The sequence below is a fragment of the Ambystoma mexicanum genome, chromosome 7q (genome assembly GCF_040938575.1).
Source record: "Ambystoma mexicanum isolate Mex_15411 chromosome 7q, UKY_AmexF1_1, whole genome shotgun sequence".
Lineage (NCBI taxonomy): Eukaryota > Metazoa > Chordata > Amphibia > Caudata > Ambystomatidae > Ambystoma > Ambystoma mexicanum.
Genome location: NC_090941.1, coordinates 133474279 through 133499460, shown reverse-complemented (window position 1 = coordinate 133499460; position 25182 = coordinate 133474279). Strand labels below are relative to the sequence as shown.

The following is a 25182-nucleotide window of genomic DNA, read 5'->3' as shown; positions in this document are numbered from 1 at the left end:
TTAGTACTCCCACTAAGTCAATGCCAAGTCTGGGGTGCCCAAGGGAAGCCCTTATTTATATATTTTTATGACAAGTTCATAGATCTGGATGATAAACCCTTGTATAACGCCCCTCTTTGAATCCCCCTGACCTCACTGAGCCAAGAAGTAGGTTTGTTTTGCAAATTAAAAGATTTATTGAAAAATTAAACAAGATATATATATATATATCACACTTTTATAAATGGCACACTTATGAATATGACAGTGATCAACAATGGATAATATTACACTAGCACCCCCCCATGCAATATAAGGAGATGGAAGGGGAGCACACAATTTTCAGGAATACAATCAATTGCAATACCAATTCAGTTCTCCCCCCCCCCCCCCCCCCCCCCACTAGCAAGCTTAGAGCAACAGGGATGATTTTAAAACGCAGGCAAAAATACTTTCAGGGTAGGTGATAGCTACTTAAGACCCTATCAGTGATTCATGAGGGATTATCAGGTTGAAAACGGATTTCAGCAATGGAAGCAAGACAGCTATTTTTGACAGGTGAAGAAGTTTGAGTCAGTTGGAATTTGCGGCACTTTTTCCGAATGCGTCGAGCGCGATTACGGAAAAAACTATGGAGTAGGTCGGTTTTGGGCTTGTTCGAAAGCTTAGATGTATGGTTCAAAAGATACGGATGATTTTGTGGAGGTAGATTTTTAGAAATTAAATGATTCAGAATGGCAAATGACACTTTCACAGCTTTAAAGTCACAGAATGAACACGCAATTTCTAATGCAGTTCTAGGCAGGTTGAATTGGATGGGATAAGCTTATTTTAAGCTAATAAATGACTATGCACAGTTCTGGCTGGGTACTCACACTATAAATTTGAAATAGGCCCTCAAGATCTGGTCAGGTTGGCTGCGGTTCTCTCGCCACGGGATGGTCTCTGGCACTGGTTCTGCTCACAGTGGTCTGGTCTGATCTCGTTTCTGTATACAGCTCTGCTTTCTGGTTGTTTCTGGCACAGGGTTCTAGGCCAGAATCAAACAGCTCGCCCGGCTGTTGAATAGCTTGGTTAGGTGCTGGATTCTGAGGCCTCTGAAGGATTCAGCTAGTGGACTAGGCCTCTCTGCTTCAAGTTCTAGCTTGGTTCTGGATCTGGAGTCGTCCGTCAAAGTGCTTCCCAAGAAATCAGTTTGAAGTGGGAAGTGAATGTCTACCTGGGTCTCAATGACTCCTTTTATGTCTTTAGAAAGGGGGTGGGAAGGCTAACTTTCTATGCCCAACCCTCTGAGGATCCCGATAGGCTATAGGATTTTCTGTGCTCTCACTGGAGAACAGAGTTGTGAGTCATCCAGTGCTACCATTTTACAATCTATTGAAGACACGCCCCTTTGCTTTTACTGAGAAAATCAATTTTACCCAAAACACATTTCCCAGATACACAAGTTGTTGAAAATACATGTACACATGATGGATGAATTAAGACAGGTCTCTGATCAAGCCCCATGTTCCTGCGAGCTTGGGTTCAGAAATGACATTTTGCGCTTTTTAGTAGCTTTTGCAACATTGGTTTTTCCTCAAAATTTACATAGAGGTACACCCCCCTCCCTGAGCACATTACAATAAGTTTTCAATTCTCTAGTGTAAGCAGTGTCTGCAATATTAATAAATAGCGGGGTTCAGTCTTAGAGCGTCACACAGAGTGGAGTTTAGTCTCAAATTGTAGGTACATTTTTCATATTAATCTCCAAATTGTACATTTCTGTCAGCTTAATGCAATATTTTATAAGCAATTTGATAAAACATACATTTGGTGCAATATGAAATCCACAACCCAGTCTGGCCTGCCTCTAGCTGGCTGAGTCAGATGTCACATGCTTTCCTGCCAGAGCAACTGTTGACAATTACATCTCAAATCAGCACATCCTGTTCAATTGATCCAGGCTGCAAGAAGCTCTCCTCCCCTCCTAATTTACATGTCAAGGCGATATCATGTACTGTTGGTGGTAAGAGCAGGTGTGAAGACTTCCCATGAACAGAGGCCTCTTGAACTGTTAATTGAATCAGACTGCCTTCTAGTATAGGGTCTGGGAACAGTAGGTGTTGAGAATTCTCATTAATCAGCAAGCCTTTGAAGTCCCAGCTAGCTCAGGATGCTGTTTAGCTTCTGAAATACAGGTCCCCAGTCAGAGTTTAGACCGCTAGCGCCGGTTAGTGTCGAGGGCCGGTACTGCACCCATTTTTTTTGGAGCTGTCTTGAATTAATCCCTTTCAAAAAAGGGGATTTTACTTGATAGTATATGATCCTCGCTTAACATGGCATTGATGTGGATCTGCAGTAGAGTAAAGTAGAACACTCAACCAGAGTTGGATTTTTGTTTGGTGGTTTCGTGCCCATGATTTTAGCGATTTTTACATTAATAAAAACAGATTTTGAACAGAGCCATCTTTCGCTGCACTTGTTTTTGCTCTGTGTAGCCAAAGGATAGGGCCTGGCAATGGTATCTTGTATTAACATTGACAGAGGCAAAAATGGATGGCAACCTATTTTTCATGTTTTCCCTGTGCGTTTTCTGGTGAGTTCTGGCCATCCTGATGTTTTCAATGCCAGTAATGCACAGTTCAGTGGTAGGGCTTGGATGCGTGGGTAAAACCATCCCACAGACGGACTCCATTGTTGGGGGAAGAGGGGGAAGCTTGGCTCACTACATGTAAGGATTTAAACCCCTTACCTTCTGCCCACATATACATTTTTTTTAAACCATTTGTAATTTAGTTTTTTCAGGTACTTTAATCCGTGACCAGGGTAGTATGAAACTAATTTATGTAAATGGAGCCTTCCTTACCAGTTTTTCCTTGGCTCCTGGCATCTTGTATAAGATGCTGGAGTAGCAAAGCAATGGTCTGCTGTTTTTTGCCTTTTTAGTAGGGGGATTACTGCTCTTGACAACTACAAAAAAGTTCTTCCTGAGTATACAAAAAAGGCATGTGGTTTTTCTGCGCCCCTAACATGATTCCCGGTTTGTTCTTCAAAATGGTTATCACTGCAAAGTCGTTCTGAAGTACCAGTTTACAAGGGGCAGGTGAAAGTTGGCTCACAAGTGATTTTAATACTGTGGATCCGTTTATAAGTGGCACTTTTGAAACCTGTGAACTTCTAATGCAATTGAGTGCTATTAACTAATCTCTGAGCCTAGATTCCCCACACTCGTGCCTGTACAAATGGTGCAGTAGCGCACTTGTGATTGCACCCAACTCAAAGTTTAGATTCCATTTGATATGTGGATTTCTATAGTTTAGCCCTGGGGACGAACTGCAACAATGCAAAACTAAGCATCAATGCATTTTAAAGATCATGAGATTCCAACGGTCTTGAGCAGTTTGTAAAATGTTTTTTACTCTGAGTGCCCTGTAATCCATAAATTATCACAACACTACTTACTGATTTGTCCACTGAAAAGCCACCGAAATGGGCTTGCATGCATGTACAAAATGTACTAGTATCCTACATAAAATCTGATAAAATAAAATCAGATTGTGTCCACTTTCGAAACTGCAATTTCACATGTAGATGCCTACAGATTTCTGCACAGGACAGCCTAGCTATCCGGGGAGGGAATGGGCAGTGCCATTAGTTGAAAAGGCACACTTGGAAACAGATTATTTTACCTGCATGGGCTGCAAGGTCCCCTCCCCTGCCCCGGATTCACTAAAAGGACATAAATGCAGCCATGATAGATATCAATTTCCAGCAGGGTGTTTTTCTATTGTGTTTTTTTATTTTTATTTTGTAGCAAACTGCAGTAGGATGCGCCAGGGTTTTCTGTCAAGATGTCATGCTTGTTTTATTACTGCAACTTCGGAGTATCTCGGGCTAGTTTGGTAACCCAGTGCTTCATTACTCAACAATTTGGTTTGGTGCACATTGGTGTCATCCTTGAAGACATCTTCTCCATTGATCATGAAATGTAGGCAAAATGTAAAATTGCAATACTGCTTATGAACTTGTGGCTGAACCAATAAACCACCACCACCTCCCCCCCCCTTCCCGGCCCCTCAACTTCCAGACTTTCTATTTTTCACAAATTCAGAGCAGCCCTGTCCTGGCTTTCCTACTAGCCTTTGATTTGCAAGATTGGGCAAGCACACACCCTTTGCAACAAACCATGGATGTTGTGCCATGACTATTTAAGCTTTGTACGAGACCCTATGTAGAGGGAGGGACCTCCTTTTCTGAAAATTTTGGGTAAATGATTCCGCCAAGTGTTCTTAGCCTTGGCCTATTTGTTAGGTGTTATGGGGTTTATGTAGTCCATTCGTTCTTAATTTTGAAAATGCAGCCCTGCTAAATGTATTCGAATAGGGGGAAAAGTGCACAGTCAACCAACTTGAAAATTTATGGTGTTAGGTTTCCATGAGTACAGTGCACTCCAGGTGAGGAACTGCATACAAGGCCCTTATAAAATTTGCATACCATTTCCACCCCTCCCCACAAACTTGACACCTCTCGTTATTAAATATAATTGCTGTATGCTGCGTATGACCCATTTGTGTATGGGAATTATATAGCACAGATCTAACTAGAAAGTAACAGGATGCTGTACAAAAAAGGACAGAATATCAAGCAGGCCCTGAGTAGGGGGAAGGCAGATGAGGCAGTTTCAAAGTGATAGCTGTGGAGGGGGTGGGGTAACGGGAGACTACTACTCAGTCCTTGACGCAGGGCCATCTTAACAGTTTTGGGGGCCTAGGGCACAGACGGCCTGGGCCCCCCCCGAAACACATGTCACCCCCCCCCCCGAAACCATGTCCTACTCCCACCCCCCCCCGCGACACGCCACCCATGGCCCCTCCCAATGTGAAAAATGAAGGAATTACATATCTCGAGTCCAATTCAACAGCTACTGCTCTAAGTTTGCATAGTTGTACTTCAATAACCTATACCACCTTGCAGCATGGCCTAGATGAAGACTTTTCGCATGCATTCGATCACTGTTAAAAGAAGTGACCACCATGACACATCGTTATGCTATGATTCATTGCTATACTTGTGTTATTTTATTAAATGTATTAAGGTATGTTCATTAGCCATGTTATGCTGTACTATGGAAGTATGCTGTGCTATGTTACTCTACGCGATGCTACTTTTATTACACTATGGAATGCTGTGCTGGGTCATGTTATGTTTCGCTATTGCTAGGTGACGTTATGGAATGTATGTATGTATGTATGTATGTATGGTGTGAACAATATACTTGTGAGCAATCCACTGAATTATTTTCTTCACTTCAAAGAGCTGCACTAGCTTGTCAGGTAGCACAGCAAGTTGAGTGCTGACTCTAACATCTGTTAGGATTTGAACCGGCATCAGCAAGCTGCTGTCCGGGCCAACTCAGCCCTTCATCCTTTCGAGGTCGATCATAAATTGACTACCACGCAGTGTGGGATAATAATAACTTAAGATACCCGAGGCTTTGTAGCGCTATATAAAACTGTATGTTATTAGATAATATAATGGGAAAGTTCACTCCAATATCATATCTCCTGCCCTGCATTACCTGCTAGACCGCATCACTTAAAAGCCAGCTGAGTGATCCTCGTTTGTGACCCCTCTGGCATTCACTCACCATAACCTGGAAGCAGATGGGCACACCGCCATCCCATCCCGGCACATTATAATTTCTGTATTGCCATGCGAAAGTTTGATTTTATCGGCTAATGCAATTGTGTCTGTTTCTAAATGTATGCATTGATTATGAAATGCAATGTCGGACCACAGTGCTCCTAAATCACAGATCTTTTTTGCATCACTTCGGGGATACACCAACGTTGAGCACTTTACAAGTGCCACACAACATAAGCAGCAAGGTAGATTCAAGAGTTACTGCACCTGCTGCAGTTATGTTTACCTACCTCGTAAATAATTTGCTACAATCCAGGCCATTCAAACTCAGTCATTTTATTTCATGTACCATAGTTTGCCATTTCAGAATATTGTAAATAACATATGCTTCTATTACTCAAAGGCATGAGTCGCAATTTATCAAACCAACCTACCCTAGTATATAATATATGCAACTTGAATGATGCAGACTCCTATGCTTCTCCTGTTACCTTTGTGCCTTCCCCGCACATCCCTTTCCGTTTTCCCCCCACAGTGCTCTGAAACCGGCTCTAGTTGTTTCTAAGCCTTCAATAAACAACCAAACATGCAACAGAACATAGACTGAAGGTGCTTGCTTCCCACCCCATCTCTGGCCTCCACTTCTCTCACTCCTGTTCTACCTACATCAATGTGAGGACAAGACTTGCAAACCGAAACCCACCGACACGTGAAATGTCCTCATGGTCACCCAGCTATGCCACTTATAGAAACGGTAAGCAGCAAGTAAAAGGTATTCAGAGAAAATAAGAGATGGCTTTTTTAAAAATGTTTTATTGTGGTTAAAATAAATACCAGCCTTTACAATATTAAGACAAATATAAACCGACAATGGGAGCCAGCCAAGGGCTCAGAGTCGGAGACCCCAGACAATGCTGAGTGCTTCAGGTCAAGAGACCACAACCGAGGAGCCCTGCACTGAGACACTAAGACCGGGCTGCCAAGGTGGCGGCCCCCAGCGCAAGGACTAGAATACCCTTTAGGATGCACTCAAAGGCATGGCTCTTTAGGGAAGCCAGCTGTGGGCTCAATGACTCCTGGGCCCTGACTCAGAGGGGCAACAAGACAAGAGATGCCATCCACGGCCACAGGCACGAGACTTAAGCGACCTCGAGGATGTGCGAGCGCACATCCACACCTGCAAAATATACCAGCTAGGGGCCCCTGACAAATAACCAGTGGACCCCGCCGAGGAAAGATTTAGTGGCAATAAGTGTCTAAGGATTAACTGGGAATCCTTAGGACTCGAGGAGCCTAGAGTGCAATCAGACACTACACTAGGAGTGCAATCAGACACTACACTACAACAGAGCCATCCAATGGGTGCATTGGCGCACATGCCGGGGTGTGGGGTGTCCCAGTCACAGGTCTAGAGGTTATAATGTGCTCAGGTGGCGTGTTATCCTACCCTCACAAACACAGGGAATACACTGTATTCATATGCCATTGGAGTGTAGGGGAGTCGTGTGGGACAAAGGGGAGGTTTGTCAGAGATCCAAAGGACAGGGCTGTGCCTTTATGACCGAGCCATATTCATAGAACCTAAAAGATGTGCTTATTGGGGGGGTTGGTGATAATAGAGCCTGTACGTTTTTCACAACACTCTATTGCTGTGTCCTCCCTCATAGGTCCCCGCACCTCTCCTGATCCATACAGCCTGCTGCCCCGGTCCACATATCCATAGGCCCCCACCATGTGACTACTCCTCGAACGCCCACCCTTTATACGCCCTGTACTGTACCACTACTGAAAATATACCCATTTTAGCAGGATGTTCAGGTAAGCTTAGTTTCAGAAAACAACTTGCTGGAGGCCCTACTGGGGCAAAGGAAGAGGGACTGGGTATTGTGAACCGAGCCATGATCACCTGAGGAACGGCGGGAAGAGAGCCCAGGCTGTCCATTGGGCACATCTCCCATGAAAGGTAGGGTTACGCCTGAGACATCTCTGCCATCTCAAATTCTAAGAAATATTGCCGGCAGATCATTGTTTCAACCAATTGTGCACGCCTCGCACAACGTGCACGCCTCGCACAACCCCTTGTAATGCACTTAGGGAAAAGAGTGCAGGTGCTGTGCAACCCCCTCACTGTAAATGTCTCTTGTCTATAATACACCCTGCATACACGCTCTGCGCCCACGCTCCTATCTGGAAGCTTCTACCGTAGATTCTAAAAAGGATGCTCACACATGTCGTTTTTATCATATAATCTGAAAATAAAATATACTAGTGAAACAAATTAAAGTAAAGTCCTCCTTAAAGAGGAGAGTTGGAATTGGGGCCTCCATTGAGCACAGAAGTATATTTCCGCAGGCACGCGGAACACCTTCTCGTGTTTGGGACAGGCTGCAAGGTGCCTGTTTAACTCCTCCCGAAAACGGCATACTGCTATTGAATCCATTTGCATACCGTCACATTGGGTAATAACTATTAAAGCTCCTGGAAGCGGGAGGAAGCGTGCATGGGCCAAACAATGGAGGAGCTCAAGGCATGCATTTCAGGGCTGCGTGTCCAGACAGGACAGCAACGGACACCATCTCACTGGCTAAACGGATGCACATGACATAAAAATGACTGTCTGCCCCTCATGGCCGGCCCTGGTCACGGAATTGGTGACCTGGGCCCAGCCTGTCACTACTGGCAGCCAGCAGCAGGATCTGTGGGGCCCCATCCAGGGCCTCCAGGATGGGGGCCAGTGGCACAAGCCCCGTTTGCCCCCCATCCCTGCCTTGACGCACCTTCTCATCAGTTAAATCCCGAGCTGCAGGAGAGTTGGAAGCAATCTGATGTGATGTACTGCTCTGATCAGGAAGACTGTGGCGCTCTAGCTATTTCTCAGATGTAAATCTGAGAATGTTTTTAGCCCAATGTTTTGCAGTTATCAGAGTAGGTTATTAGGAAAATCATGCATGATCAAACGAACACACCTTCTAGTATGTTTTTTAGTGTTTCTTTGCCAACCATGTAGGTTTGGCATCTTATCACCCCTCTGGCTACCTTGTGTCAAACTAACCAGGAATCCTGCTTCTGGGGGTCCCACATCCTTCTACTGTAGGGTAACTAGACGACGCCACAGGAGGGGTTGAGGACAGGAATGATGAACCATCACACCCAGCCCTACAGATATGGGGTGTATTGGACTCTTTTATGCCTTACAAATGGGCAAATCCTCCCCAAAAATAAAAATGGGGAGTAAAAATAATAATAAAAAAAAACAGGAGGCGGACAAGTAGAATCTTGTTGCCCTGTTTTCACCCACACAGCTCAATGGATATGTTCCAGTAATGCACGTAATACCAAAGATAAAAACTATGACTTCCTGATATAAACTTGTATCTTTTAATGCACATGAATAACTAGATGCAAATAAATATTATGAAAACATTTCCGTTTTCCAGTTAACACATTTACCCACTTATACAAATAATCACATTGGAAATTGGACTTACAATTATGCTCCCAACTTAAAAAAAATAGGCAATGAAATACTCCCACCTACAAATCTTATCTGGAGCACTGATCACTCCCATTATCGGGGATTTGGTTTTGTTCCTTTTGTGTTGCTCATGCCAGTGTTGGTCTTTTGTTAGACCGTACTGTTTAGAAGTGAATCTTCATGGCCTACTGGTTTGGGCAGCCTCAGACCTTGCTGACTGCTGAAATGTACTTTGTGCAGGTTTTGCTTTTCCTATCCCAAAGATAAGCGAGACCACATATTGGGTGTACGGTTCATGTAAATGTTCATCTGCACGGCTACACCACACCCCTCCAATAGCTGGTCCTTCAATCCCTTTTCCTTACCTTCGTTCAGAAGGCCACAGGAAGAAACTTGACGCAGCAAAGCAGTGATTCATCTTGGAGCCATTGACTGATTTTCACCCCAACCTGAAGTGGTGGGCAGAAGGTGAACACTGGAGGCTTTGAAGTGGAGTTTGTTTGGCAAGGGGGCAGAGCGGATTATTAGCTAAAGAAAATACCCTGATGAACCTTTCCTGGGCAGGGCTGACTCAGACTGAGGAGACCAACCCGTGAGATGTGAAGTCTGAGGTAGGAAGCCATTTTTGGACAGCTTCCCGGGTTCATTACCGGAGTCCCTAGTGGCACAGATGAGCAGTTCTGCTCCAATTGGGGGCAGATTAGTGGTAACTAATCACCCTACCATTTATCCCATGGGATCGGATTTGAATAACATTTTTGCTGCATTACAACACCTGTACAGAGAAATTACGTTTCGGCAGCATTGGATCTTTCATAGATTCACATGCTGTGAGAATTCTCCGGCGTCTGGCTAGAAATCCCGTTACCCTTGGCTGTCCCTTGCTGAAAGCAAGAAATTTGTTTTGTACGTTTTTGTCCTCCTTATGGGTGATTTTGGTCCAAACCACTGGCATCCTAAGTAGTTAAAAACTGGACTCTCCTCCTTCCTTCCTTTTTTAGATAGTGAAGCTGATGGGAGTCCTCGAGTTTCTCCACATAGAATCATCTCATTATCTTCTTGTTCAGAGAACAATTGAACAGAAAGTCTTCATTGACTACAGGATCTATAGTGGTTTATCCAAACCAGGTTGTTAGCCAGGTTGTGTGACAGATAAGTGGGGATGGAGGGAAAACGTTAGACCCCTGTAAGGCCTATGCCACCTGTGGCCTCAAACGTGTATTAAGTGTGGGGGGGAAATATTGATTGTATATATTGTTTGTACCTCTATCTCATGGTTGAGTGTTGGCTTAGCTCAAAAACCCAGAAGGACAGAAACAGTCTGCTATTATGCTCGCAGAACGAGGGCAACTATTCAGAGTATCCCTCTGATATCAAATCGACGAAGAGCATGGCCATCCCCACAGAGAAGCGATCGTGCTCCAAGGACAGGGGAAACACCAGGTCACCCACAGCTTTGAGCAGTCGGCTGGGCAGGACGTCCCCAGGGTGGGCAAGAAGAGTCCCTTCAAGGCCCAGAATCACTGGAAAAAAGGCTGTTCAACACAGCCCATCGTTGAGCCAGTTGATGACAGATAAATTGTCCATTGGCTGGCGGCAGACAAATCCAAGCATCATAAACACAAGTCGACAGAAGGATCGAAGGTACCATGTACAGGAGAACGTCTGTTGGAGGCGCAGATTCCAGCAGGGCATTCCAAGACCCCAGGGCAAACAAAGTCCTCGGGCCATAAGGCCCCATAAACCACGTTGACAAACCTCTGTGGTGGTGCTGTTCAAGCCATCTAGAAAGCTCAGAGGGCAGGCCAAGTCGCCCGGGCACACCAAACCATCAACCTCATTAGATGGTGTCACCACGTTCTGCACTGAAGGACGGCTTGTCTATGGACGAGTCAACAAAGTGAAAACGTGGCAAAGGGGCATCACTAAAAGGCGTCCAGTATGTCCACAAAAGGTAGGTTTCCAGTCGAGAACAGAAGTCTCTAGAAAAAGGCAGCTTGGTATCGACGAAACACTAGCCGACGGAAAAGCAAAAGAAGCTGCAGGTGCAAGATTTCAACCGACAACCTCCATAAGCTGCCTCATTGACAATTCAGACACCATCAGCAGCCCTCATGCTAGACCAGCCGCTGGAACAGGTTGGACCCTCACCAATTTCCCCCGATTGCATACTCCAAGGTCATTCCAGAGGAAATATTACAGCACAAGATTGCTACAGATTCCGAAACGCTGCATGAACAAATGCTGTTTTCATACTTGGAGTCTGTTTTCATACAGGAGCCCTGAGCAGACCCACTACATCAGGAAGACACATTCCTGTGGATGACCAATCTGGCCAAGGCCTATATCAACCACGCATGGAGGCAGCACTTCATCCTACTCCGGGAACCAACTGCTTAGGCTCACACCAAAAGGAAATGGTCACTACTGACAAATCTGCAGGCCGAACTGTCGTTGCAAGCCCTCCTCTCTGCAGAGGGTGATTACCCAACTAGATGCTACTTTAATGAAACCAGCTCTACTGGCAGTGGAGCCACTGGTCCCACCTCTGTCATTGCAGCATTACCCTTGCTGCCCAGATCTAGGTTAAGGTCTATGGGCAGGTCCGCAACAAGGTCCCCACGGGGCTGCTTGCAATCCAGGTTTGTCTCTTGCTCGCCGCCAAAATCCTGTCAAGGGGTAGGAGTGCATCACCAGCACTGATGTAATTTCCACTGAGGTGTTGGACACTCTCGCCACTATGGAGCCCCGTGCAAGAAGGTGAACTAACAGTCACAGGCACAGATGAGCCCCATGAAACCTAGTTGACCACCTCACGCACACCTCAGGCGACAATGGCTGGCACACAGACTGCCCAAAGGACAACCCTCCAGTGGAGACCTCCAATCCACCACCATCCCCGATGACCTCTCAGGGTTCCACACCATGGTTACAAGGGCATTCAAAGAGTTCAGCCTCCGAAGATGAGAAGGAAGGCTTCTTGTTTTACCACATAGGTAAAAGGAGCAAGGTGGCGGTATCCGTAATGATCCTTCATTGTGTATGGCAGGGGGCCTCCTGGTTATGAAACATCCATTCACACCACCAGCAGTGAAAGGTTGGCTGGATAAGGAATACAGCCCCCTGGAAGCCTTACATCAGAGCCTTCTCCAGAGTCGGCAACGGCAAGCCGTAAAGCCAAGTCGGAGAAACACATGCACAGTACCACCCGACACACGCAAACGGGGCGCATTCAGAAAGCACGTGCTGGCAATAGGTGCCACCACTGTAAAGGTGGCCAATTCCCTAGTCTGCTACGACTGGGAAATGTGGCACAAACTAACGCCCATTCTAGAACATCTCCCAGAGGAAAGAGGCAAAGGCACTCCTCAAAGGAGGAGTCCTCAAACCACAGCATAAATATGGCAGTGGACCTTGCAGAAACCGGGTTTAAACAAGTGGGAAATGGGACTGTCCTAAGGCGCCAGGCGTGGCTCAAATGTACGGACTTCAGCACTGATGTCCACCATAAGGTAGTGGACATGGCATTCAAGGGGGAAGAGCTATTTGGTCCGAAAATTGACAAGGCCCTCAAGGCCATGAAGATTGATAAGAACACAGTTGGCTTCTTAACATCCTTGAAAAAATAATCACGGATCCTTTCGGCCCTTCAGAGGAGCCTCAGGAAGGGCGCCCATGTCCTCCCCAATAGAGAAGGCATTGACGCCCTCTATTGGACCAAGACCCAGTGGGTCATCCTTCTACTCCCAAGGGTATAAAAGGTTGTTCCTAGGATACCAGAAATCAAAGTATTTTTGACACTCAACAGCAGAAGCAATCCTCCAGCTCCTGAAGTAGGTGATAGGCTAAAGCTCAACAGTGACTATCCACCACAGCACAGTCGAGTAGGGAGGCAGCTCTCAAAGTATGCCCCCCAACTGGACTTGTAACATTGGGCAAATGGGTCCGGGATACCATAACACACTGCCACCTCATAGAATTCACAAGGTTGCCCCTCCATTCCTCAATCACCAGCCTCCGGCACATGGGACTCCTCAACGAGATGCAACCCGTGCTTCAAAACAGGGCCATAGAAAAAGTTCCCAAAAGATTGGGAGGAAGGGAGTGTATTCCAATACTTGGTCTGCAAACTGGACGGAAAGTGGTGGCCCATTCTGGATCTATGGAAGCTAAACAAATGTTCAAACGTTCACCATGGTAACCTTGCAACAAGTAATAAAGGCAATTCAACACCATGACTACCTGGCGTCTCTGAATCTCCAGGATGCATATTTCTATGTCTTCCATCTACCCAAGGCATACAAAATACAAGAATTGTAGTCGGCGTGGCCCACTATCGGTTCCGGGTATTTTTTTCCATTTCGGCTTAAAATCAGCACCCCACACATTCACAAAGTGCCTTGCACCGGTGGCTGCCAGTATCCGCAGGGAAGCTCACCACGTCTACCCTTATCTAGACGATTGGCTAGTGCAAGCACTAATCCATGGTGAAAGCAAAGCAGTCCACTGCAGCAAATGTATGTCGTCTCCATGATCTAGATTTTTCCATCAATTACAGAATTTCTTCACTGCAGACGTCCAAGAAGCTGGTTTCTTGGAGCGGAATTCTCTACAGAAGAGCTCAAAGCACATCCATCCAGAGAGCCCAGACACCCTTGGGGCGTTGATCCCACATGCTACTTGGGACATTGGCGTCCTGCATTCTTTTCATTCCACACTTCAGGCTTCATAAGGCCGCTGCAGGAGTTCCTGTGGCGAATTTGTCTTCGGGTTCTCGGGGGACAAGTACACCTCTCTTCCAACCTAACAATGCGGCTCCGGTGGTGGGCCGGCGAGACCAACATCAACAGAGGAAATCCATTCCAAGAGCCAGCCCTGCGCAAGAGGCTTGTCACGGACGCCTCCTTGCTGGGCTGGAATGCACAAGTAGACCAGCTGCACGTCTGGGGGATTGTGGGCTCCTCACAAGAGGTCTCTCCACATCAACATGCTGAATCTCGGAGCACCCATCTTCCAAGTCATTACTTCCGGTCCTCAAAGGGCAAACGGTCAAAGTCCTGATGGACACGACACCTACGATGTACTATGGAAGCAAGGAGGGACACCATCCAAGACCCTGTTACGAGAGGCGCAGCACATCTGGCACTGGGCAATATCCCACATAACCATACAAGCGTTTCACCTCATGGGGGTTCAAAACCAGACGGCGGATAGCCAAGAGTCATGAGTGGGAGCTCAACACACTGCAGTCGCTTTTCCAACAGTGGGGACAGCCGTTGGTGGACTGGTCACCCTAATCCACAACATTAAGTGCCATAGATATACGCCAGCAGGACCCTGCAACAGGGTTCAATGGTGGACCTGTTCACCTTCCTGTGGGATGGACTGTTCACATGTTTTTCCACCTTCCCGGTTCTGCGCCGGACAGTGCAGATGATCATGACTCACTTGTGCAAAGTAATCCTCATTGTACCTGACTGGCTATGTTAGACCTTGTACTATGACCTCATCCAGCTCTCGGCAGACTGACTGATCAGGCTCCACAATCGACTGAACATCTTACAGGACCATGCAAGGGTCTTAAATCACGACCCACAGTGCCAGCACACAACTGCTTAGCTTCTGACTTTGTGGAGTTTGGAGGTCTGACAATCTCTCACTAATGCAGGGACATCCTGGCCCCTTCCACTAACAAATCTAGCCTGAAGTGGAAACGGTTCTGCATAAGGTGTGACGGTCAATGGAATACCAACCAAGATGACATTTATCCATTCCAGATTATGCCAGATGTGCTCCTTCCATACCCTTTCTCATTAGCCAAGCAGGACTTGGTTCACACTTCCATATGGGTATACCTGGCCACAATCTCCAGGTACACCATAAGCAGCACCAGAAGCAGTAACCGCAACCCCCTTTATAGCAATAGGGTGGTTAAACATTTTCTGACTGGTCTGTTCCGAACCTATCCTCCAGCATCTCATGAGAGCCTTTTGAGCCAATGGCCACAGAATCCTCTATCCATGAAGGTAGCGTTCTTTCTGGCCATTACATCAGCCAGGTGGGTCTTGGAGATCCAGACACTCGCAACCAGCCGTACTTACGGTTTCAAAGGGATAAAGTGCTTCTGATGACTAACCTGTGCTTTATCCCCTAAGCCCTGATGGACTTTCATAAAAACAGTGATCACCTTGCCAATTTTCTTCCAAAAAATGACGTCCTCAGGGGAAGGTTGCTCAACAAGTCGAATGGGCACTTAAATATCGACAGGACAAGTGCAATGCAACTCTTTCTGGCATATGGTCCTACTAGTAAAGGCAAACCAGGGCATATTAAGGTGGATCTCTTCAACCATCGCCTTCTGCCACAAATCAGTGGGCAAACATCTGCACGCTACCCCCCCCCCCACTCCACGAAGCCACAGCGGCCGCAATAGCATCCCAGTTGCTTACGTCTGCCAAGCAGCTACCAGGTCGGTGCTGCATACATTTACAATGCACTGTTTGGAGAGCAGATGTGCCAACCGGGAGAGCAGTCCTGCAGCATCTGTGCGCTCTTACGTTTCAGGGTAGATATGTACGTTTTTTACCCTTAGCATGTTATGATCCAGTGCTGGAGAAGGAGTAGGTTTCTTCCCGGCAACTCCTGTTCTCCAGCATTGGTATCTTTCAAAAATTCACATGCGCCCTCCTTCCATCCCTGAGATAAAAAACGTGCATGTGCACTGGGCTTTCAGCATCATGGGTCAGCATCTGAAGGGAGGAGGAGGAACTAGTCTACTCGTGGTCCCATTGGTTGGGACCAAAAGTACCCATAAGGAGGACAGCCTACAAAATGTTTTTCCCTTGCTTTCAGCAAGGAAAACCCAAGGCTAACTGAGGATTCTCAGCCTGACGCCAGGGTATATTCACAGCTTGTGCGTCTATGAAAGATACCAATGCTAGAGATGGTGTGCTACCTATGCACACTTTTTTGTTATCTCAGCGTTAACATAAACGGAGAGCTGCGAGTTTCAAAAACTAGTAGCAGGCCAGGAAAACATGTAATGCCACATGCATCAAGCCCTTATTTGTGTAATCCTGTACATAAAGTATAATGTAGTACCTCCATTATTCAACTCTGCATTTGTTTTGTTTTTTCTCCACAGGTCCTTCATACCAAAACAAATATTCCTGCTTCTTGATCAGTCCCTATAAACTGTCCGATCGTGCATTTATCACTTAAATTTGTGTGTGCCCTTTGATTTAATTTGTTTTGCTCTACAACCACAAGCCTAATTGCAACACCTTAAGTCCTCTTTAATCAGGGTCCTCTGAAGAGGATTTACTAATGACAAAAGGGTGGAGTCCTTTAATAGTAGATTAATCTCATTGACATTTGGAGTAAAAGGGCAATCTACTGGCATTACACTGCTCAGGATTACCTCGAACAAAAAGGTACTACAATACTCCATCAATTAGGGGCTAACTATGGAAGATTAACTTTCATAATATGCAGCATTTGTTTTTCACCTGCTATGGCATTTCCAATTTTGCAGGAAAAGGAGTTTCCAGTATGTTTCTTGTTTTGTCTCCAAGTGACATGGCATCTAGAGTAGTTTTCCCTTTTGTGCTATATGTAAGAAGAATAGGTTTGATGTCAGTCCAGTCTCCTGTGGTCCGAAGTAGTTCCTACTAGTTCATCTGCTGCTGCTACCCAGAGTTCAAAGTGGGCAGAACTAAATGGTACAATGCTCCCTCACTTTTTGGGGAAACCTTACCGTACTTTGTGACCTGAAGCACCAGGGAAGGTCACCCATGTTGGGCCGGATGGACTATTCCAGAGACACTCTATTGTCTAACTTTATTTCTATGGTGCCTTGGGGGACAAGCATGTTAACCCTACTAGCCGGGCCCCTTTGGGACACTGGCTACACCGTGAATACACTAAAAGTAATCTGTTGGCTTCTTAGGCAGCCCGTGTGACACATAGTGGAAGCAGAGACTGCAGAGAGCTGGGGAAATTTAAAAATCAGTCTGACGACCGTGTTTAGGGTTTTGGGGATGCCGCAGAAGGAAATTGGTTAATGCATACAAGGCATTTTCATAATTAAAGTGAAATGGGTCAAAACATCTACCACTGCATGATCTGTTTCTAGAGTGTGGTGCAGCTTCTGGAGACTGGAAACAGAGGACCTCACCGCATTGTTTTTATGTGCCAGCCGCCTTTCTGGGTTTAAGCCAAGGTTTTATCCTTTAAGAATGTTGCAGGCCCCCAAACATGCGAGGCAATGGTGGGCATCTCTGTGGATCCTTTAATAAATGTTTAGGGTCCAAAGGAGTGTGCCCCCCTGACATTCCTGGATACCGAGAGACTTAGTTGTGTCGCTGCCTTTTTTTCATCCCGTTCAAACCATTGTATCGCACCCATCGTGTTAATCGTCTGACTGCAATCTGCTCTGGATCATGCAAAAAAGCTGCCCAACCCACAGTGGGTAACAAGAACCTCCTGTGACAGTAGGCCACCTGCACCACTTTTTATTTTTTAAGGCAGCTAGATTAACACGTGAAAGAAACCTTAATCTCCCCAGTGTGATGGACACCGGAGTGTGACTAAAGACCACAGGGGAAAGCTAATCTGCAATATGAGATTGCGCAATACTTTAAACGACTAACTTTTCACTCCTGTGCATAGCAGGTCTCTCTGCGGATTCTGTGAATTCAGGCGTCGGCATAGTGTGGGAGTAGATTCCCATGCTGCAGGAAATCGCATGCGCCCCCCCTCCCCCCCTTAGCTCTCCATGGCCTTGTAGCTCCGGTTTGTTTACTGTGTATTACCCTCATGGAAGCTAGGTACATGCTCTATTAATTTGACTGACTGCAAGGCTAACGCAGGGATGGCTTTCTGGATTGCCGCCTGTAGGTACATAATGTGCAAAACGTGACCGGGCAAAATTCCCCTGTGCCTACCCCTCTCAGAACACAGACCGATTGATCAGAGCTGTTAATCCCTCCTAGTCCCCTCCCCATCACCCACCTTTCTATGGTAACCTGGTCTTAAGATAGCTCCTGGATTGACGTAACTTCATGCATTTGGCATTCATTTTCCATTTTCCACAAGATGGTGGCCGAACCTTTGGCCCAGGGCCAGCAGTGAGCTTTAGTAGGAAGGACATTTGTCGGGCTGTCCTCAGTGTAGCCCTTAATCCTCCTACAGCTGAGGGACTGGTTGTTTTACCTGCACTTATTAAAATGGTCAGCCTTTGGAGGCTTGTGGCCTTTGCTCACAAGGCAGCTGCAGTTGTTAGAGGCGCAAAGGGGCAAGGCTTTACAATAGGGCCTCACATAAGGTCCTCCAACTTCATATGGTCTTCATGTATTTTTCCATGAGACACCATTATTTCAATATGATAGACATTTGAAAGCACACACGATTAACGGCTCCATATGTCTTTAAAGATTGCGCAATCTTGCAAGCAGGACTGTTTCATTGGGATGGGGGAGGGGGTTTGGGATTTGTGAACTGCATGCTTCTGTACACTACTACCCGTATTTCAAGCAGTGGCAGAGGCAGCTTTTGTTCTGATAGAGGGGTGAAGGTGGGCCTCACCTGAGTGTGCACCAGGCATCTAAATGATTAATGGTCCGCCATGGTTGATGAATATTTTCTTTAAGGGCCTAAATATTTCGCAAAAGAAGCACAAAGCGACAATGTAGCAAGGCATCCCAAACTAACCCTGCAGAATTAAAAAATGTATTGTAACTATGCATTTTACAACAAATGGGCTGATTAGCCAATTTGCATTTTATCTAGGATTACTCATGAAAACCCCCCAGTAAATGCCATAATTTACAGGCCATTACGGCTTAACATTTTCAGTGGAGGCGTCTAAATATTTTCATAAGTGCAATTGGTAGCGAGGGGACCCAAAATATTGTAAGGAGGTTTGTGGAAATGGTGTTCCCCCATAATTGTGTTTCAAAGGTGTGCAATTCTGATCAAGGGGTAAAAAGCCAAACAATGTACAATTGGTGATCTAGGGTAACACTTGCGAGAGCCCAGTAAATGCCTTGTCCCAATAGTACTGTACCTTTATGATGCGGCGCCCATAGTAATGGATCGTCACTTGCATGAGCCTGTGGCCACAATCTATGCAGATCTGCTCCTGAGCGTTCAAAGCACTGGAGGAACGTCCACAAGCACTTTTAAAAATAAGTAAAACGACTGTATGTAATGGCCAAGTTTGTCAGCCCTGCAGGATCCAGGGGGAGAAAAGCAGGCACTGAGGAGGAACCTGAGGCAGCCACCCCTTCCCGTCTGTTTTAAAGCTAGTTACATGTATAGCGGTTTCACATAATTTCGGCTATAATTGCATCATCTGTGTAGTAAAGTCTCATGTTGCGCATACTCCGTTTCCCCTGCCTTCCTGGAGTGCACCCAGATTCTGTTCTCATGAGACCCGGTTTCATTCCATCTCTAATAATAACCAATTGGGCCCAAAAGGGGTTGATTGTCTCATCTTGGGTGACTATAGGATGTGCAGGAGAAGGTGGTTGGGGCAGACTGGGGTTGGGGTAATCTTCAGTATCTGCAGAGACTGTTGAAGATGTTAGTGGAAAAATCAAGCCTCTTGTTGGGTATCTTCACCACAAACTAGTGAGTACTTAGTCTGCCGACTTTCTTGATCGGTACAGGGTATCCCTACATATCCTCCCTACCAAAAATATTGTCGTACATATATATATGGTCGTCTGGAACGCCATAGGCAATATTTTTCGGGGGGATAATTTGTGGGAGCAGGGGATGCGGGGCTGTCCCCTTCACATTTAAAAATAATGCAGTGGTTGAGGGGGTGCCCCCCCAACAGGGTCCATGCCTCAATATCGCCGAAAAAATATGGTGATATTTTTGTATCGCAATATTTTTGCAGGGATATTAAGACCTGGAACCCGGTACAGAGGACTTCTCGTCATGTCTGTGGGTGGTGGAGCAGTGCAGGGAGAAAGTTAGGACCACAGCTCGTTTCACAAGCTGGAAGTAGCCTTTTTTTTAAAAATGGTGTAAAATCTATCAACAGCCTGACTCCTGTATTTGCAGTAAATTATTTTAAAGCGCTTTGTACCAAAATGATTCATGTGAATTATAAACCAATGCAGGTAAAAGTGTTTTTCATAGTGTTGGAACAGTGGGTTTGGGTTACATCCCAGGTACAGCGATACTGCAGCTTGTCCTAGGATTCTGAGACTGCTATTGTGCAACTGAGCTTGGTTAAACCCTCGTTTCTCATTGCTCCCTTCTCACTAATCCATCTGAGAAAAATCCTGCCTTAATTTTTATAATTCCAACCTATCTCCAAAGCAGCAAAGTGATATTGGTTGTAAATGCGAGATTTGCAAAAGTGGCAGCCCAAGGTTGACTGGGAGGCATGTTGGGCTAGGTCGTTTAAGGTCCCTGTTTCGCAAATCTGGGAACAACCGAAAGAAATGCCCCTACCTTGATGATCCAAGCTCTTGTAGATCAATACTTTTCTGGTCTTTTACTCTCACTTGTTTTCAGCTAGTGATTTTTGTTTTTTTTTGTTTTTTGAAGTGTTTACACTTGATTTGGCCTATCCACCATGTCCTCTAAAACTCGCGACATTATCTGAGCAGGATGTCCTCACTTACTGAGTGTCTGGTTATTCCGCAGGTTCTTCACTCCTTCACGGATGCCATTTTCGATGAGTGGATGAAACGTGTTGCACCCTCCGATCTTGTATGGCCACAAGAATTGGCCCCAATAGGCCACAATCGCATGTACAACATGGTCCCTTTCTTTCCCCCGGTGACCAACGATGAGCTGTTCCAAACAGCAGAACAACTTGGTTATTCTTATGCCATAGAGCTTCCAGGTATGTTGACTTGCTGCTGCTCCGCTGCTGTGCACATGATGCTTGCCACTATTGTGGGTGGGAATGTGAGCTTGTTTGAATGCTAATTCTCATCAAGTGCTCAAACCCAGTGTTAGCAAGTTGAACCAAACACGCCAACCAGTGCTCGAATTTTAACATTAGAACTTAGGAAAATGTAATCCTGCTGGGCGCCAGTGGTAGTTCTTGATGGGCATAAATGGCTTTAAAATATGGTGTTAGGTATGCCCAAATTAATCCAAATGTTTGTAGATGTAAACCTCTTGCTCGACACTTTTGGAACATATATATCAATTTTAGTATAATAACCATAGTTCTTCCAAAGAATTCCATCTTTCTAATGAATGCCAAGACTTTGCTGGCACAGCTCTCCAAGTGCCCAGGTAACTGGACCACTCTTAACGGCCTCGGTCCTGGGCCCAGCCACTCTCCACTTGCACTGATGCCTTGGAACCCCTCTGCACTACAGGACTGTCTCTGTATCCCTGCAGCCCCCCCCCTTTCCCAGCACTTGTTCTGCACCTACCTTGCACTTGCCACCAGCTGGCCCTATTTATTTATTACTTTACGCCACTTACCTTGTACTGCACTCCCCCCCCCCCTCCCCTTCCCCTTGCACTTTTTCCCCTCCCCCACCCCTGCACTTGCGCGATCTGAATGACACCTGGCCTAGTAGGATCGTTGTCTGTCTCCCCTTGTTCCTCCCCGCCTCGTCGCGCCTTGAAACACCTGTGTATAGGCGCGTTACAAATGCCATATATCATATCATATATATCCTGAGTGTTGAGCGTACCTTACTATTTACTGGCCCCCGATGTCCTCTGAGGCACTTGTGCATACACATGGTATCAGCAGAACTAAGCTCTCAAATGGAATCATTGCCATTTTTTGTTTTTCTGTATTTACTCTGGAGTTGCTTGCATTGCATGCTGTTTACGTCCTGCTCATGGTAATGATGGCCAATATGTCTTCATTTCCAGCCTCTGATGAAGATGCCCGCTCCGTGGCGGTTATGCTTGGCTCTACCGTTGGTGGCCTCCTTCTTGCATTAATGGTCCTGGTGCTGCTGATTGTTCTCTTTATGCAGAGGAAACGGAGACAAGGATTCGAGCCGCTGCTGAATGCCAAGTTCAGTAGCCAAAAATATACCGAGGAAGCATAATGCTATCGGCTCATTTTAGGAAATGCCAAGTTTATTAAATGCCTTATTGCTCTGCCTACAGTCTAATTTCCAGAGTGAAGTTGACTCTGATAACTGCTGTACTCTTTCCATGATTAGCTTTTCAGAAATGGGCATGTGAACTATTTGCAACCAAGCTAGTGTAGGGTGCATATATTGCTTTGGACAGTGTTAGTAATTGGGAAAACGATGCCATATTAATGACTAGTGAGCAGCAAATCGTGAATTGTTGATCTCTTGAAATTATCCGATTTGATACCTGGTTTACAATGTCTCTCGATCGAAGTGCACCACTGAAGATTGCACCCCGCCACGTGGTCTGTAACGGACCATAAAGCTACAGAACCACTCTACTCTGATGGTGAACACTGAAATGCCCCCCTCACTTTTTCAGTAACCTTAAAATAACCCCTTGTGAACAGCGTACACTAATTTAAGACTATTGTATATCGTGATCACTATTGTGAGACTTGTATATTTTCCTATGTAAATTAGCAGCTTTATCACTCCTGTTTTCGTCTATTTATTCACGTGTATTTTTCCACACATTGATGTCATGCACCATTATTGTGTAACGTATTTGAGAAGTTTACTCGGTGTGCAAAATAAACCTTTCTTATGCTACCTCCCATACATGGCATGCTTTCTTGTCTAATTCATAACATAGCAGGTGTTGGGACTGGGAGAACATGACTGTTCAATACAGTACCATTTTAGAGCATTCATATTCTATTTTTTTTAAAGTCACATTGGAACAAACCTCCAGTTAATTGAAGTAGTCCATGATGTTGTTACATAGTGGATACGCACTAAATTATATTGTACACCTCGATCTATATATAGCCTTTTGTCTCCAGCCCTCTAGGTTGCTTCATCTCAGCATTGACCAATGCTGGGCGTCTTTTTATACGAAGCACTTAAAATGCAATATTTTGCAATCAACCGCATATTACATGTTCTCCACCCAAACGTAAATGGTGGTTTTTTAATCCCTTTACAAAAGTTGTCCAGAAACAGCCACAACATTAAGTAATGTGAACCTTTACCAGTCCACCGTGGCAGGTACCCTCAACCTACTTGAAGTCTCTTTTTGGCTGCCGTATGATGGCAAATGTAAAAGGGGGTTGGGGGTGCTTTCTCCTAGTTAATTACCTGAATGTTCTATGCACGAGTCATGTGAGACAAGTGTGAAGATTGTAATTCTGTTTTATAAATGGGTGCATTGGAAAGCATAGACCATAACAAACATATGCTAATCTGATGTAGAAGATTGTCCACGAACAGGCTCTTCTGAATGTACAGTTGCCTGTCGCACATTGGGCCACGGACTCTACAACTGGTTGTACTCCAATACTGACCCAACATGTACCGGCACATTCATTGCTTTCACGCCCCGTTCAAGTTGGTGCCCTGTCAGCATCCCTTTACGTGGGCAACACTGTTGTACAATTCCACCCAACTTTTCTCTTGTATCCAGTCAGTCATCCCTTCTGGTAGGCTGCTTCTAAATCGAATGTATGAATCGATTGTTGGAGCCATGACAGTTGCATCTTAATGCAAGTTTGTAAATTAACACTGTAGGTCATTTGGATGTTTGGGCAGCAATTACTTTTTCCTTTTTCTGCGCATCTCGGCCAGATTGGAGAAACGTTGCACCGGTGCAAGTGTACAATTGCACGGTATTGGCACAAGGGAAAGGTTTGCCTTGGTACAAAAAACATTGGGGCCATATTAGAAAATCTGCATGATGATGTGCAGTTTTGCATTGTATTTGCACTAGGGCAAAGTTTGCCGTTTGGAAAATGCCTGTTCTATCAGTGCATTGTTGCACAAGGGCAATGGCCTAGTGCTAATATGTAATGTTATTAGCCCTAGGGCAAACCTTGCCCAAGTGCACCTTCACCGGGGCAATGTTTGTCCTAGTGCCAGCACCATGATAGATTGCACTGGCCACAGCACAAAGCTTCTGTAATCTGACCCTGGTTTGCCTGTGGTGGTATATGGGAATGGGTTTAGTGGGGTGCCCCTAAAATATTGACGCCTATTATGCCAAAGAAACCAGCCTCTGCAGTATTTGAGAAGAAACTTAGTCTGCAAATGTGCTGGAGCTTTGCAGAAAACACCACCTTGAATATATTGCAGAAAACAGGTTGCGATAGTCCTGCAGCCATGTCTACAGCAATGTTCCCTAAAAGTTTTGCTCGCATTCGCTTCCCCAGCTTCCTTATGGGTGCTGCTCAGAAGAATTTTAGCAGTGAACACCGACCATTCCAACTTTATTAAAAGGCACAAGCCAGAGCAGTTACCTGCCATTTGCTTTCTCTCTTGAAGCTAAATCTTGCTAACTAGTCCTTATATTCTAGTCGTCTATGTATGTTACCTATTATGCCTAGCTTGACCTTAAAAACAGAATACACCCTCTAGGGTTGAAGTACAAATATGAAAAACTGGCTCCCTGTACAGCGGATATAACTAGGATATGCCAACACACATTAATCCAATATCCCTGCTCTCCACCCATGACTTCCTGCCACACTTCTAACTCTAATTTCCACCTCTGGTCACATTTAGATGTTACCTGAGAACCTTGACTTGTCCTACTGTTGGGATGCATGTCCAGCTCCCAGTCCCGCCGAAATGATTCAGATTGAGAAAAATCTACTAAAGTTACCGCACTTGTTTAAAAGGGGGGGGGGTGAAGTAAACGCCATAAATGGGGTACACTGCATTGGATGTGAGACCCGCAAGTAGGCCTCAAAAAAGGGCACATGTGACATGCAAGTAGAATAGTTTAAATGTAGTGAACAGTAACAGACCCCAACCAGCGTTGTGGATAGCACTAAAGTCCCGCCATCTTGCGAACCAGGCCTAGTTATCCACAGGCCAGGGAATAAGAATCAGACCTGGTCTCCATGTAATACTGATTTATTTCTCCCATCCCCGGTCCAGAGAAGAGACCGAGGCACTAGACTGAGGCCTTTAGGCCCCACAGATTGCATATCGTCTTACAGGTCTACGAAACACAAATGCAATGTGAAT

The 25182-nt window shown here is 45.6% G+C and overlaps 1 protein-coding gene across 1 annotated transcript in view; it reads left to right on the top strand.

Moving 5' to 3' along the window:
* The window catches only part of DCT (dopachrome tautomerase), a 107774-nt gene extending 84998 nt beyond the window's left edge, over positions 1–22776 (top strand). The window contains exons 7-8 of the mRNA XM_069639929.1: positions 20744–20945; positions 21944–22776. Of these exons, the coding sequence (XP_069496030.1) occupies positions 20744–20945; positions 21944–22125 (384 nt within the window). The 3' untranslated portion in view covers positions 22126–22776. The remainder of the gene's footprint in view (positions 1–20743; positions 20946–21943) is intronic.
* The last annotated feature ends 2406 nt before the right edge of the window (positions 22777–25182 follow it).